Source organism: Mesocricetus auratus, unplaced genomic scaffold, assembly GCF_017639785.1.
Source record: "Mesocricetus auratus isolate SY011 unplaced genomic scaffold, BCM_Maur_2.0 Super-Scaffold_100038, whole genome shotgun sequence".
Lineage (NCBI taxonomy): Eukaryota > Metazoa > Chordata > Mammalia > Rodentia > Cricetidae > Mesocricetus > Mesocricetus auratus.
In genome coordinates this window covers 2,981,987-2,996,284 of record NW_024429216.1, presented here as the reverse complement: position 1 = coordinate 2,996,284, position 14,298 = coordinate 2,981,987, and the positions used below count along the sequence as shown (strand labels likewise).

At 56.1% G+C, this 14,298-nt stretch overlaps 1 protein-coding gene across 10 annotated transcripts; it reads left to right on the top strand.

Annotated features, from left to right (window-relative positions):
• The first annotated feature begins 541 nt into the window (after positions 1–541).
• Positions 542–14,268, top strand: Ccdc9 (coiled-coil domain containing 9). 10 transcript variants are annotated; one of them, XM_040734370.1, is made up of 15 exons: positions 542–686; positions 3,400–3,453; positions 3,581–3,685; positions 5,066–5,164; positions 5,315–5,563; positions 6,621–6,704; positions 6,793–6,966; positions 8,917–9,098; positions 10,942–10,988; positions 11,087–11,222; positions 11,434–11,527; positions 11,617–12,049; positions 12,381–12,473; positions 13,257–13,306; positions 13,752–13,912. In XM_040734370.1, exons 2-15 carry the CDS (start codon positions 3,451–3,453, stop codon positions 13,767–13,769), a joined length of 1,767 nt encoding a protein of 588 aa, XP_040590304.1. In that variant the 5' UTR covers positions 542–686; positions 3,400–3,450; the 3' UTR covers positions 13,770–13,912. The 10 variants fall into 10 exon arrangements, with proteins under 10 accessions (XP_040590304.1, XP_040590307.1, XP_012980980.1 ...); XM_040734373.1 differs by lacking the exon at positions 11,617–12,049 and having other exon boundaries at positions 13,752–14,268; XM_013125526.3 differs by lacking the exon at positions 13,752–13,912 and having other exon boundaries at positions 11,620–11,989; positions 13,257–13,627.
• The last annotated feature ends 30 nt before the right edge of the window (positions 14,269–14,298 follow it).

Sequence of the window (14,298 nt, the reverse complement as noted above, 5' to 3'; positions counted from 1 at the left end):
GGGGTCAAACTGAGGTCATCAGGATTGGCCTCAAGTACTTTTTTTTTTTAAGCCAGGAGCTACTTAGTCCTGACTGGCCTGGAACTGTATATATCGATATTGATATCGATATAGATATAAATCTCTTGCTGTTCTTAACCTTGAGGCAATCCTGCTTCAGCCTCCCAAGTGCTCAAATTAGGGCCATGTGCCACCACACCGCCCAGCTTTGGTTACACTGCTGCTTCCTAAAAATTTCAAGTGTCTTTTTTATGAATCAGTTACAGTTTCTAAAACTAAGGTTTCATTGGCAAGGTGAGGTGCTGGAACCAGTTACGTTTCCAAGGGTCACTGTATGATCATGATATCTGGCTCTTAATTACTAAAATAGAGAACCAGTGGCTAAAGAAGTCTGAGCAAAAAAAAAGGAGGAGTACAGAGATTGGGGGACACTCGTCCGTTTGCTGGAAGGACACGGAGGAAACAAACGTGCCTCGGCCACCACAACCCTGCAAAGCCTGGGGGGGTGGGGTGGGGGGTGCGGTCCCTTTAAGGCAACCGGAAATGGGCTGTCAGGACCGGACGTGGCCCTCTTTATTTCCTCTTTTCACGTGGAGCGGACCAGAAGTGACGTGTGAGGCCCGGGAGCTGCGGACGCGGAGGCGGACGGAGTCCGAGTCGCAGACGCCGCGGGGTCTCCGGGACAGGTGACCGGGGGGGAGGGGGCCGGGAGCGCGCCCGGGGAGGGCGGGGCCTGTCCGCCCACGTGGGGGGGGGCGCGAGAGCGCGCGCGCGCAGACGGGGAGGCGAGCCGCCGGCGGGGGCGGGGTCAGGCTCCTCCGTGGGGGGCGGGGACAGGACGCCCACGTGGGTCGCCGGAGGGGCGCCGCGGGGCGGACCGTGAGCCTGTGGGCGGGGCCGGACGGGCGTGCGTGCGCGCGTGTGGGCGGGTCCTGAGCCCTGGGGGCTGCCCGGGCGGGGCGGGGCTTCAGAGTTGAGTCCGGGCTGGGGCGGGGCCAGAGTCTTGGCGGGAGGACTGGGCGGGTCGAGCAGCCCCGGGACGTTGGGAGGGGGTGCTGGGGGCGGGACCAAGTGTCGTGGGGCGGGGATAAAGGGCGGGGTCTGGGCGTTGGCAGGAGGAGCCGGGGGCCGGGGCTGGAGTGTTGCCGGGGCGGGGCCGAAGGGGGTGGGGTTGGGGCGGTGGGCGGGAGAGCGGGGGCAGGGCCAAAGCGGAGTGGGGGCGGGATAAAGGAGGTGGGTGGAGCTCCTGGGGGCGGAGAGCCGGGGTATTTCCAGGGGCCTTGAGGGTCAGGGTCTGTAGTCAGTGAGGAGAGCCCCGGGGGCGTGTCTGTGAGAGCCAGGCGCGGAGCCGAGACCGGGTGGAACTGCTTTTGGCGGAGCCAAAGTTTGGAGAGGTGTGGGAAAGGGGCAGGGTCTGGGCGTTGGCTGGGTGAAGAGGTGAAGAGGCCGCGCCGGGACTGGGGCTTTGTGCCGGGTTGTGCCAAGGTGCTGGGGGCGGGGCCAGAGCGTCGCTCTCCGTAGGGGGCGTGGTTTGGGGGCAACTTGATAGTCTTGTTGGGGCGTGGTTAATTTAGGGGGTGGGGCCAGGGCGGAGACACCTTGGGCAAGCCGGGAAAGTTTCTTGGTTTTGGAAATGGGTCCTGATCATTGCCCAGGAGCTAGGGACGGGTCCAGGAGCTGTCTGGAAGCGGGGCCAAAATGTCAGGCAGTTTTCGGGTGGGGTTAGGAAGCTGGGGAGGATAATGGTGGGAGTGGAGCCAAAAGTTTTTCCTTCGACATGAACGCCTCGGAAGCTGGAGGAGGGGGCGTGACTCAGAGGCGGGGCCAGAATGGTGACCCGCACGTTGGGAGCGAGGCTATAGGGTTAAATTGGAGGCGGAGCCGTATTATGTGATTTTTTTTATGGGCGGGTCCTGCAGTTTCATCCAGGTCAGGGGTGGGACCAGGGAAGTTTGTGGAGGCCAGGGGCGCGGCTGTGTGTGGCTGTCAGTTTTCTCTTATACGCCTCTGTAGAAGTTCTGTCTTCGGCACTGAGTATCACTATGGAAGTCAAGTCCGGTCCAGGAAACCCGCTGAAGTGGATCCTGGGCCTGCTTGCAGAATCTTTTCAGGCTTGGTAGGAGATGATGAGTGCCTTTTCAGGATGCTGGGGTCCGGGCTGACCTAGCGTTAGGGGAGCCATGGGTTAAACTTCTCGGAGTGTTGGAACTGCTTTTCATTATGTTTTATTTATTGTGTGCACGTCTGTGTGAGCACACGGAGGTCAGAGGTCAGCTGGTTGAAGTCAGTGTTCATATTCAGGCATCTGTACTGACCTGTCCTTGAGGTTCTGACAGGATGTACCCTCAGCTGCAGCCACTAAGAGCATCTCCTGTGCACATTTACTATATTCTCTTTTAAAAGGGCCGTGCTCACCTCCTCCCTCCCTCCCTCCCTCCCTCCCTCCCTCCCTCCCTCCCTCCCTCCCTCCCTCCCTCTCTCTCTCTCTCTCTCTCTCTCTCTCTGATCTGTCCCCCGCCTCTTTTCTGCTGCTCCTGTCTCCGGAGGCCTGTATCCCCCCTCCCCTTCCCCCTTTTCCCATTCCCTTTCTCCTAATTAGAAAACCCCCGTCATGTGAGCTCTTTCCCATGCTGTCTTTCTCTAGCGCGCCACTTTTTTGTTTGTGTGTTTTTCGAGACAGGGTTTCTCTATGGTTTTGGAGGCTGTCCTGGAATTAGCCCTTGTAGACCAGACTGGCCTCGAACTCACAGAGATCCACCTGCCTCTGCCTCCCGAGTGCTGGGATTGCAAGTCAGTAAGTCAGTTCTCTCCTTCCACTTTGTGGGTCCTGAGAATTGACCTCAGGTTCTCAGGCTTGGCGGCAAGTACCTGTATCCCCGGAGCCACCCCCTTGGCTCTCTAGAAGTTACTTTTACTGGTTGTAGCTGATCTTCTGAGATCCCGGTCCTGACTAAAATTATAGGTTGTGGAATCTGGGCTGACATCTTTGTTTGGAGGAATTAGTATTAGGTACTGAGGTGGGGTGGGAATTTTCCCAGGGCGCATCTGACTAATTGCATGGGTGGATCTAAGACTGAAGGGCAGGGTTTTTATTTCTTCAGGAAAGAGGCGAGACTAGTACTTGAGAATTCCCTTGATGAAGCAGAAAGCAGAAGTGTTTTTTTTTTTTTTTTTTCCTTCAAGACAGGGTTTCTCTGTGTTGTTTTGGAACCTGTCCTGGAACTTGCTTGGTAGACCAGGCTGGTCTCGAACTCACAGAGATCCGCCTGCCTCTGCCTCCCGAGTGCTGGGATTAAAGGCGTGTGCTGGCAGCAGAAGTGTGTTTGCAGTAGAGGAGAGGAGCCAGCATTTCAGAATGCCGTTGGTCTTAACCTACTCTGCTGCTCTCTCTGCTCCCAGGTTCCCCCGGTGCTACATTTAGCGTCTGTGAGGGAGACCGCAGCTGATGAGATGGTAAGCTGCACAGTGGAGAAGTGGGCTGGGGAGGTGGGGTCCTGACACCCAGCACTCAGATCCTGGGGGAAATGCCCTTCATGGGAAGATCATTCTCCCCAACCCCTCGACTGCCTCCCCACCACAGGCTACCACACTAGATTTGAAATCAAAGGAGGAGAAGGATGCTGAGTTGGACAAGAGGATCGAGGCTCTTCGTCGGAAGAATGAGGCCCTCATACGGCGCTACCAGGTGCCCTAGCCCTGCCCTGGGAGACCCCATCCCCTCTCCCCGCAGTGAGTTTTTCCCACCTCTCCCTTCAAGCTTTCTCATGTTTCCTCTTCATTCACAGGACAAAAGCCGGAGGCCTTAGTCTGGCCTCCCTTCATCCCATCATCCATCCATTCATTTATTCATAATCTGCTCCATGAAGTCTCCAGAGTCCTAGCTCTGTGTTGTGTGGTGTTAGGGATATATTCCCTAGACTTCTCTTAGGATTCACTGTCCAGTTTGGGACATAGTTGTCCTCCATGATGGCACAGACTAGACAGGCTGGGAATTAATAGGTCTGTGGGAGTCTAGAGTTCTCCCTCTAGCCTGAGGATATTAAGGAGGGCTTTCTGGTAGAGGGGATTCTGAGAACTAAACTGTGCCTAGATATTAGCTAATTGGGAAGGAGATGGGTTATGTTTCACACAAGATGGACAAATGTTTGGATGCAGAGAGGACTTGGAAAGTCAGTTGGTAGAGAACTGATCTAGAGAGGTCATCAGGGGCCAGCCGTGTAGATTAGGACCTAGTGAGGCCATGGAGGGCTTTGAATAGTAGTGAAACCTGGCCAGAATAGCTCTTTGCAGGGACACTCATTTTTTCTGTTTGGCGTGGATGAGAGGAAGCCCAGACAGTAAGAAGACAACTGGGGTCGCTGCTCTAGTTGGAGGGGACAGGCCTGGTTCAGGACCAGGTTGTTGACAGAGTCTTAGTGACCAAGGGCATTGGGGCTGTTGTGGGAGGGGGAGGAATTGTCCAGAGCAGGGCCCAAGAGGAGGTTGTGGGGCTGGGCTGTCTTTATGAAGGGACCTGGGAGGAGGGCGGCCTCATTGACTCATTGTTCGTGCATTCATTCATTAAAAATAAATAAGTAAATAAAGCTGGGTTTGATTGTATGCCAGGCAGCACTGTAGGCTGGGGTGGGGGTGTGCATCAGTAAACCTCCTGACAGGTATCCTCATGTTTTACCAAGCAGGGGATGAGACCAGAAAAGAAAGAGTGGCAGGGAGATGGTGAGACATTTGGAACCTGAGGAGTTACAGGGTCACGGGACTCACTCTGGCAGAGGAGTGGCTGGTACTGAAACCCTGGGGTGGGAGCCCAGGACAGGTATGAAGCCTGGGGAATAGCAAGAAGGCCAGAGTGGGTGCAGGAGAGGCCCCACGTCAGGGAAGCGTTTGGCTCTTACGGGGCGCTTTGGAGCAGCAGCACATGTGGGCTTTAGTGGAAGGTGCTGTGACCGGTGTCTGAAGCTCTGGAGAGAAGCCTGAGTGGAAGCGTAGGGAGAGTGTAGAGGACTGTGGGAGTCAAGCTGGGCCACAGGGACCCTAACACCCCATCCGCATGGATACTTGCTCCTAGGAGATCGAGGAGGACCGGAAAAAAGCTGAATCGGAGGGCGTGGCAGTGACAGCCCCTCGGAAGAGCCGCTCCATGGAGAAGGAGAATGTGGCCGTGGAGGTGGAGAGTCCAGCATGTCTCAATTCTCAGGATGGGGAGGGCGGAGAGGCCTCAGGCCTGGGACCCACAGCTGCCAGCTGCATGCATCTGGGCCTGGGATGCTCCAGTCTGCCCTTCCGTTGACTGGCTTCTCTCCCTTTCCCTTTTCAGGAGAAGGGCCTGGGTCCCTCTCGGAGGACTCCTGGGACCCCCCGGCCCCCAGGGACCAGCAGAGGGGGCCGGACACACCCTCAGCAGGGAGGCAGGGCAGGTGGAGGCCGGACATCCCGAGGCTGGGAGGATTGTGCTGGGGAGCAGCTTCGAGGAGGAACTGGGGGTCGGGGCCGGAGAGGCCGGGGTCGGGGATCCCCTCATCTCCTAGGGGCAGGAGACAACCCAACCTCTGACCGCAAATCCAAGGTAGGCCATGAAGCTTGAGCCAAGTTTTTTCTGTCCCCTGGTATTCATTCATTCATTCATTCATCATTCATTATTCATTCATTCATCCATCATCAGCTTTCTGGCCTTGTGTGTGTTAGATGAAAGCTTTAGCACTGAACTGCATCCTCAGCCCTTAGCTTTTACTCAGACTGGAGCTCATTCACTAGGTTACTCAGGCTGGCCGTGAACTTGGCGCCCTCCTGCTCAGCCTGCTTGGGAAAACAGGCCTGCACTGCTGTGCCCAGCTAGTTCGTTTCTTTCCCTCTGCCTTTTCTGCATTCTTGCTTGGGCGGGCTCCTCCCTGATCCTTGGTCCTTGTGTTCCTCACCCTCACCTCCAGCTGGGCCCCCTGAGGGCTTCTCCCCCCCCCCCCCAGCGCTCTGCGTCTGTCTCAGGTTCGAACATTCCAGCTCCTCTCGTGCCCTGTGCTCACGCCGTGTGTGTCTGTATGCCCAGATTTGGGGGGGAGGGTTGGCCTTACTGTGACCCCTGCACTAGCAGCAGGCAGCTGCAGGGCTGTGGCTCACAGCTTTGGATGCACTTGGGTCCAAGCTGGTTCCATGAGGTGGCTTTCTCCCTGGGAGTTAAGTTCTTGCTCTTTTTTTTTTTTTTTTTTTTTGGTTTTTCGAGACAGGGTTTCTCTGTGTTGTTTTGGAGACTGTCCTATCCTGGAACTCGCTCTGTAGACCAGCCTGGCCTTGAACTCACAGAGATCCTCCTGTCTCTACCTCCCGAGGGCTGGGATTAAGGGCCACCACTGCCAGCCTCTCAGTTGGCTGTTCTTCATCAATTCTGTTAGTGTTGCAGATGGGTGGGGTAAAGATCGTGGTGGTCACTAGTTGCTTGCCAAGTTACTGTTCCCATGCACCATTTCTGTAGTGGCTGAGGTGTGCCAGGGTCCCCTGCATCCAGACAAGCTCCAGGCCAGGCATCCCTTGTCACCTGCCTGTCCTGGAGAATTTGGGCTGCCCTGTCTTTCCTGCACAGCTAAGTGTGTCGTTCTCTCTGACAGTCACATGCCATCTTGTCTCCCCAGGAGTGGGAGGAGCGACGCAGGCAGAACATCGAGAAGATGAACGAGGAGATGGAGAAGATCGCTGAGTACGAGCGCAACCAGCGGGTCAGCAGCGGGCAGCCTGGGGGTGGGCTGAGTGGAAAGGCACCCCCGTGCCTCCCAGCCTGCCCACCTGCCAGCTCTTCTGCTGCAGGAAGGGGTGCTGGAGCCCAACCCCGTGCGCAATTTCCTGGATGACCCCCGGCGTCGGGGTGGACCCCTGGAAGAGCCCGAGAGGGATCGCCGGGAGGGCAGCCGCCGGCATGGCCGCAACTGGGGAGGCTCTGACTTCGAGCGGGTGCGCTCTGGCTTGGAACACGAGAGACAGGTGGGCGCTGCAGCTTCCCAAGAGCTGTGCTTTGGACTGGCCGGGTGCTGCTTGATTTGGGGGCTTTTGAGATAGGGACTCAGGCTGGTTTGGATCTTGCTATGTAGTTTGGGTTACCATGCTTGGCCAGTGTTTCCTGTTTTTTTTTTTTTGAGATGAGGGTCTCACTGTCTAGCCCTGGTGACCTTGAGCTCCAGGCCAGCCCGGTTTATGTGGAGTTCCAGCTTTAAGCCCAGCACACAGATGCGCCTGCTTCTACCCCGAGAGCTGATCTTAGAGCTGTGCACCACCAAGCCCTGTTGCCAGTGTCCTCATGTTAGGCCTTTTTTTCTTTTTGTCGTGCTGGGACACTGTACAGGGGCTTACACTTGCTGTGTAAACTATCTACCAGTGAACTACAGCCTCAGTCCTTTTATCTTTATTAAGTTGCTCAGGCGGTCTTGAACTTTTGAACCTCCTGCTTCAGCCTCCCAAATGCTGGGATTATAGGCCAGGGAAAAATAACTTGTAAGACAGAGCTGTACTGTAATCCAATACAACTGAACGGGTAAACATCTAATTAAAGACTGGGTATTATAAAATGTCATCACCTCAAAGAGCGAGGAACCGTCAGGGATGTTTCTTAAGAAAGATGAGGAGACCAGGCGGTGGTGGCCCACGCCTTTAATCCCAGCACTCCTGAGGCAGAGGCAGGCAGAACTCTGTGAGTTCGAGGCCAGCCTGGTCTACAAGAGCTAGTTCCAGAACAGCCTCTAAAGCTACACAGAGAAACCCTGTCTCAAAAAACCAAAACCAGCCAAACAAACCAAGAAAGATGAGGAGAGGGCTGGAGAGATGCTTCAGTGATTAAGAGTGCCTGAGTGATGCTGGATGGTGGTGGTACACGTTTTAATCCCAGCACTCAGGAGGCAGAAGCAGGCAGATCTCAGAGTTTGAGGCCAGCCTGGTCTATAAAGTGAGTTCCAGGATAGTCATGGCTACAAAGAGAAACCCTGTCTCAGAAAACACAAAAAGAGTAGTCTAAATGCTTTTCCATACTTTGGCATATACAGAAAGATAATGAGAATATATCTAAAAAAAAGGAAAGACGGGGGGATGGGTGAGTGGGTAAGCGTGCATGTTGCATGTATTAGGACCTGGGTTCGAATCCCCAGCACTCCTGTGAAAAAAAGGCTGAGCAGACTCCAGGCATGCCTAGGAACTGTGCTGGCTGCTAGCCTAGGTCAGATTCCATGTGCTCAGAGAGACCCTGCTTCAAGGGTTAATAAGGTGGGGGGCAGTGACAGAACACTCCTCTGGCCTCACATGTACGTGTGCATGCAACGTACACACACACACACACACACACACACACACACACACACACACACACACACACGGAAAATGGACTGTTTAGCCAGGCGTTGGTCATTGGTGGTGCACGCCTTCAATCCCAGCACTCGGGAGGCAGAGGTGAGTTCAAGACCAGCCTGGTCTATTGAGCGAGTTCCCAGACAGCCTCCAAAACAATACAGAGAAACCCTGTCTCGAAAAACCAAAAAAAAAAAAAAAAAAAAAAAAAAAAGGACTGTTTAATTAGAAAGAAAGATGAGACCCAGCGCTTGGAAGGTGGAGGCCCGCCAATGTGGTGTGGGCATTTCTCACCTGAGGATCCCTCTTCCCAAATAACCCTAGTTTGTGTCAAGTTGACATAAAACTAGCCAGCACACGGGTTTAAGGCCATCCTTAGCTCTATAGTGAGTTTCAGGCAGCCACTCTGGACTGGGAGACCCTGTCAGAAACCAAAAATAAATAGATAAGAGACAGATCCTTTCTGAGGAGGCAACCTCAGCCACCCACCTGCCTGCTGCTCGTCAGCTCTGTCCTGTGTGCCCTGAGGGGGGCCCTGTTTATGTCTGGGGGGCAGGCTGTGGAGGGGAGCTGGGGTCTCACTGCCTGTGGTGCCTGCAGGGCCGCAGGGCTGGCCTGGGCGTTGGGGGAGACATGACGATGTCCATGACGGGCCGAGAGCGGTCAGAGTACCTGCGCTGGAAGCAGGAGAGGGAGAAGATCGACCAGGAGCGCCTGCAGAGACACCGCAAGCCCACTGGGCAGTGGCGACGGGAATGGGATGCCGAGAAGACGGATGGCATGTGAGTCGGCCCTCCTGCGGGGCCTTGGCTCGAGCCACTCATCATTGTGGGCATCGGTGACGTTGGCTACAGCATGCCAGTCTTGGGGGTGTGCCTTTCTTCTCCCTCTGGTGCTGGGGATTGAACGTGTGGCCTTTGTCGTGCACAAAGCTGAGCTAGGCCCTCAGCCCCTCACTAGGGGATTCTAGACGGGTACTGTACCACAGAGCCACACCCTTAACCCTCCACTGATGGATTCTACACAGGTGCTCTACCGCTGAGCCATTTCCACAGCTCCATTCCCCACCTTTAAGATACTAAAAAAAAATACGGGTATTGTTCTGTCTGCATGCATGTTTGTGTTAAGTGTGTGTGCCTGGTGCCCATGGATGCCAGAGATGGTGTCAGATTCCCTGAAACTGCAGTTACAGACGGTTGTGAGTTACCATGTTGGCACTGGGAAATGAACCAGGGTCCTCTGGAAGAGCATCCAGGGCTCTCTTCTGCCCTTTCATCTTTTACTTTTTGAGACTGTGTTACCTAGGTTGGCTTTGACCTTTCAATCTTCCTGCCTTACAGACAGTTGTGAGCTGCAATGTGGGTGCTGGGAATTGAACCCGGGTCCTCTGAGCCATCTCTACAGCTCCTTATGCAAAACTCTTTATTGAGAGAGGCCACAGAAGACAACTCGTGGGAATTGGTTCTATCGTGTGGGCCTGGGTGTGCAGCTCCGATGGGCATGGAATCGAGCATCCTCCAGGCTGGGCCTCAGAGTTCCCAGCTTGTATATGAAAAGCTTTTTGTCCCTTGCTCATAGGCCTGCTGGGCTACGTTGACTTAGGCTGGCACAGAACTCTTGCCCACTTAGGTCTGTATCTCCCTGCACAGCCAGCAAAGGGTAAGGGATAGGGAAGCCCTCAGCTGCTGGTCCAGAGTGGCTGGCTGGCTTGGACTCACTCAGAACCGTCTGCTTGCCTGGAGATGGGAGTTGCTGGTAGTGACAAGAGTTTCCATGTTTATTATTGCTTGTTTACTCTTTGTTTCTTTTTTTTTTTTTTTTTCTTTTTTTGGTTTTTACGAGACAGGGTTTCTCTGTATTGTTTTGGAGGCTGTCAGTCCAGCCCAGCCTCGAACTCACAGAGATCTGCCTGCCTCTGCCTCCCGAGTGCTGGGATTAAAGGCGTGCGACACCACCGCCCGGCCTTTTTGTTTTTATTGTTGTTGTTTTTGGTTTTTCAAGACCGGTTTCTCTGTGTAGCCCTGGCTGTCCTGAAACTAGCTCTGTAGACCAAGCTGGCCTCCACCTGACTCTGCCGCCTGAGTGCTGGGATTAAAGATCTGTGTACCACGGCTGGCTACTTTTTGTTTCTTTGAGGCATGTAGCCAAGGTTGACCTTGATTTGCTGTGGAGTCAAGGATAGCTTGAACCCGATTCTTCTGCCAATCCGTCTGAAGTGCTGGGGTCCCAGATATGTGGCACCATGCCTGGCCCACAGGTTATGTCCTTGCTCTTGTTTTGAACATGGATGAGTATTCATTCTGGGGTGCAGGCTGAGGGCACCAACCCCAAGGGACTTCCCTGTCTTGGGTGGCTAGATGCTCAAGCTGCTGAGGTCAGTGGGGGAAGTGAACCATCTCTCCAACCCCCACGTTTTTATTTCAGAGGCCACATTTGTATCTTTGTCTGGTTTTGTCCCTAGAAAGCTGGGTTTGCCGCTCATCCCTTATCCCGTCTGACCCCATTCTAACCAGTGGCCCCTTTGGTGCTTCTTTGCTGTCATCTGTCCCTGTCGCCATCTCCCTGGCTTTCTCTTGCCTCTCCTTGGTTCCCGAAGCTATTGCTTGATTTGCTCTCTCTTCCTAGGTTCAAGGATGGGCCAGCTCCTACCCACGAACCGTCCCACCGCTATGGTGAGTAGTATCTTGGAAAGGGTTAAGCAGTGGGCTTTGAGCGTGGCTTGTGCTCTGTCCCCCTCTCCTAAGTCCTTGGATCTGGGTTTCTGTTGTAGATGACCAAGCTTGGGCAAGACCCCCTAAGCCTCCCACTTTTGGAGAGTTCCTTTCTCAGCACAAAGCAGAGGTCAAGAGCCGCAGAAGGAGAAAGAACAGCCAACCCCAGGCCAAGGTGGCCCCACGTGCCTATAGGTGGGGTGCCCTCCCTGGGATCTTCCTCCCTTTCTCAGTGTGTCTGGGTACCTGGAGTCCTCTCTGGCTTGAGTTGGAGGGCACACTGATCTGTCTCGGCCCTGTTGGCGTCTACTGTCCTCTTTGTCCCTCAGTGCAGCGAGACAGACAGACGCTCTCTGAGAAGTCCATCCCTCACCCAGGCCTTACCCCTGTGCTCTGTCCTTTTCAGTGATCATGATAATCGCTGGGAGACGAAAAAGGAAGCTGTGTCCTCAGCCCCTGAGTCCTCTCAATCCACGCCCCTGGAGGAGGCGCCCACGCAGGTAAGGCAGAGCAGGGATAAGGGGATGAATGTTGGTGGGGGGGGGGTGTTCAGACCCCGAGCCTTTCCCTGATCTGCCTGTGTTCCCAGCAGCCTCCGGAGACCCCAGCCCCAGCCCACCGACCTCCTGAGGAGGATGGTGAGGAAGAGGAGGGGGAAGAGGAGGAGGGAGAAGAGGAGAGGGAAGATGATGAGGATGAAGAATGGGAGGATGTTAGTGAAGATGTCACGGAGGAGGAGGAGGAGGAAGAGGAGTTTGAGGAGGAGGAAGAGGGTCCTAAGGAGCAGGAAGCCCCAGCTGGTCCCGATCAGCAGCCTGGAGAGGCTGAGCCTGCTGGGATGACCACCTGTGAGCAGGCCAACCCTGCACCTGCCGGGCCCCAGGAGTCGCTGTCCCCAGACCCTGTTGAACCTCCCAGCCCCTTCTCGCCCGCTGGGGACCACCAGCCTGTGTCCGACTGGGGTGAGGAGATGGAACTGAATTCTCCCAGCACTGCCCACTCGCCTGGTGCCCACTCTGCGGGTGAGGCCTGGCCTTTTGGGAATGCATGAAACTGGCTGTGTGTGTGTGTGTGTGTCTGCGTGTGTGGGGGTGCGTGTGCATATGCTCCTCTGAGCTCACAAGGGTGTGGCTGTGCCCACACCTCCCCCAGCCCCTGTGGCAGGGAAGGGCAGTTGGTGGTCACCCAATGCCCTCAGCCCATTTCCTATAGCCTGCTCTTGCTGGTTCAGAGCCTCTCTCCAATAAAAATTTCACTTCCTTAAATGGCACACCCCCACTGTGTCCTTGAGCCCCCCTCAAGTGGGGAGATGTTTGGAAAAGGAGGGGCTTGACTGAGCCTCCCCTTCTCCAGGAGGTGACCAGTCAGCCCTTGCCTCCTTGGAGAGTGGACCAGCCTTGGCAGGAGCCCCGAAGTCTGAAGAAGAGGGGCCAGAGGCATCTCCAGGTGGGGTGCATGAGGCTGGTGGAGGTGGGGGCTGCTTGCATTCCTGGGGGGAGGGAAGGGCTTGGGGACAGAAAATTGGCGGGGCTTGTGGGGTGCTAGGGGGACAGGGCATGAGGTGAGTCAGGTGCTGTGTTGTGTCATGTCTGGGTGCATAGAGCTGGAGTCAGGGTGATCTGTAAGGCTCCAGCCAATAGGAATTGTGAATAGCACTGGGCCAGGAAGCCAGGCTCAGGGGAAGCTCAGTGAGGTAAAGGGCTTAGGAAGTAGCTAAGGGCAGGATTCGAAATCTGAACGACCCCAGGGGAAAGAGGCTGAATTTGTAGTCTTGAGTTTGAGACTAATTCTGGTTAGGGACCTTGTAAAAGCAAAAAAAGGTAGGAACGAATGAATGAATGGAGCCGACTTTAGGCTTATCTGAGGGCGGGGTTAGTGTTTAGGGGAAGACCTGGGTGGAATTTTGGACCCCACAGAGTAGAAGCAAGAGGCTGATCTTGGTTGCCCTAGCGTGGAGAGCCGGGTTTCTGGCCTGTTTCTCTTTCCCTTCCTCTCCAGTGGGCAGAGCCCAGGAATGACAGTCAAATGAGTGGTGGGGGTGGAGGCTGAGGGAGGGGCCAGGCCAGACAAAACCGTTTGGGGTCCTGGGAGAATGACAGGTATCATTACACCAGCGCTTCCCAGCGGGCTTAGATTGGAGGGGGCTATGGGCCTCCTGTGGGTCGCAGGTGGCTGGACAGGGCGGGTCTGGCAGTCTGGTCTTCCATTTACCATTTTTTATCTCCTCAGAGGTGGGCCATGAGGGCCAGGAGACAGCGGAGATCACAGACTTCCAGAGGGTGCGTTTCTGCAAGGTGGTGGCGGCTTCGCCGCCGCCGGGGGCTGCCCGCTGACAGCACCAGCCCACCTGGGCCTTGGCACTCCGCACCAACCTCCAGCCGCTTCGCTCCTCTGCTTCTGCTACACTCCGGCCAGGACAGGGTTAAACGTAGGGGGGAGGAGTCAGGCTAGCGACGGGCCGGGGGAGTCCCCTAAGTTCGCTGAGGAGTTGTACGATACTCGGTTGGTGGAGACCTCCGAGCCAGCCCCTGGGTGTGCCGGACTGCAGCTAGGGCCTGAAGCTCTCTGGAGGATCTGAATTAAATGCGTGCTCCCGCCAACCCTTGAGCTGTGCTGCTGGCGGGACAGGTTGGGCTGCTGTGCTTGGCGGGCTTTGCTGTGGCGGAAGAGGCGGGACGAGGGTGTTCTTCGCCGTCCTGACGCCTCTCCCCTCCCACCCCGCAGGCTCTCCCGCAATCGTGAAGACGCTGCCGGGAGGGGCGGCAGCGCAGGTTTGCCTGGCTCCCGGGCTAGCTGCTCTCCTCCCTGCAGCCCCCTTTGGACCCTGCGCCTCTAGGGAGCGGGAGAAGTTACGCTGGTGCGGAGTTACGGGGGAAGGGGTCAGCTGGGGCGACAGGCAGAGCTGGGTCCTGCAAACGCCAGTGATGTGAAGCAGGGAGGGGCGGGGCCCGGGCTCGGTGGGCGGGGCTAGCGCTCCCAAGCTCTGTGGGCCGCCTGCTCCAATAGACTGGGAGCCTGACCTCCAGCGGCCAGAGGGTGGCTCGTGTGCCGAGCTGCACTCGGAGGAAGAAGGGAGGGCTCGGACAAGCTGGGAGAGGCCCAGGGCGGGGAACACGAGTCCCAGTTAGGGCGCTTGGGGGACCAGGCGGGTGTGGCCGCGGAGGGGCGTGGCTAAGGATCTTTTCTTGGTAGTGGTTGGCCCGAGGCGGTAGGGGCGTGTCTAGGATGTGAGGGTGTGGCTGGGTTTGGCGCGGGGGCGGTGACTTAGGGC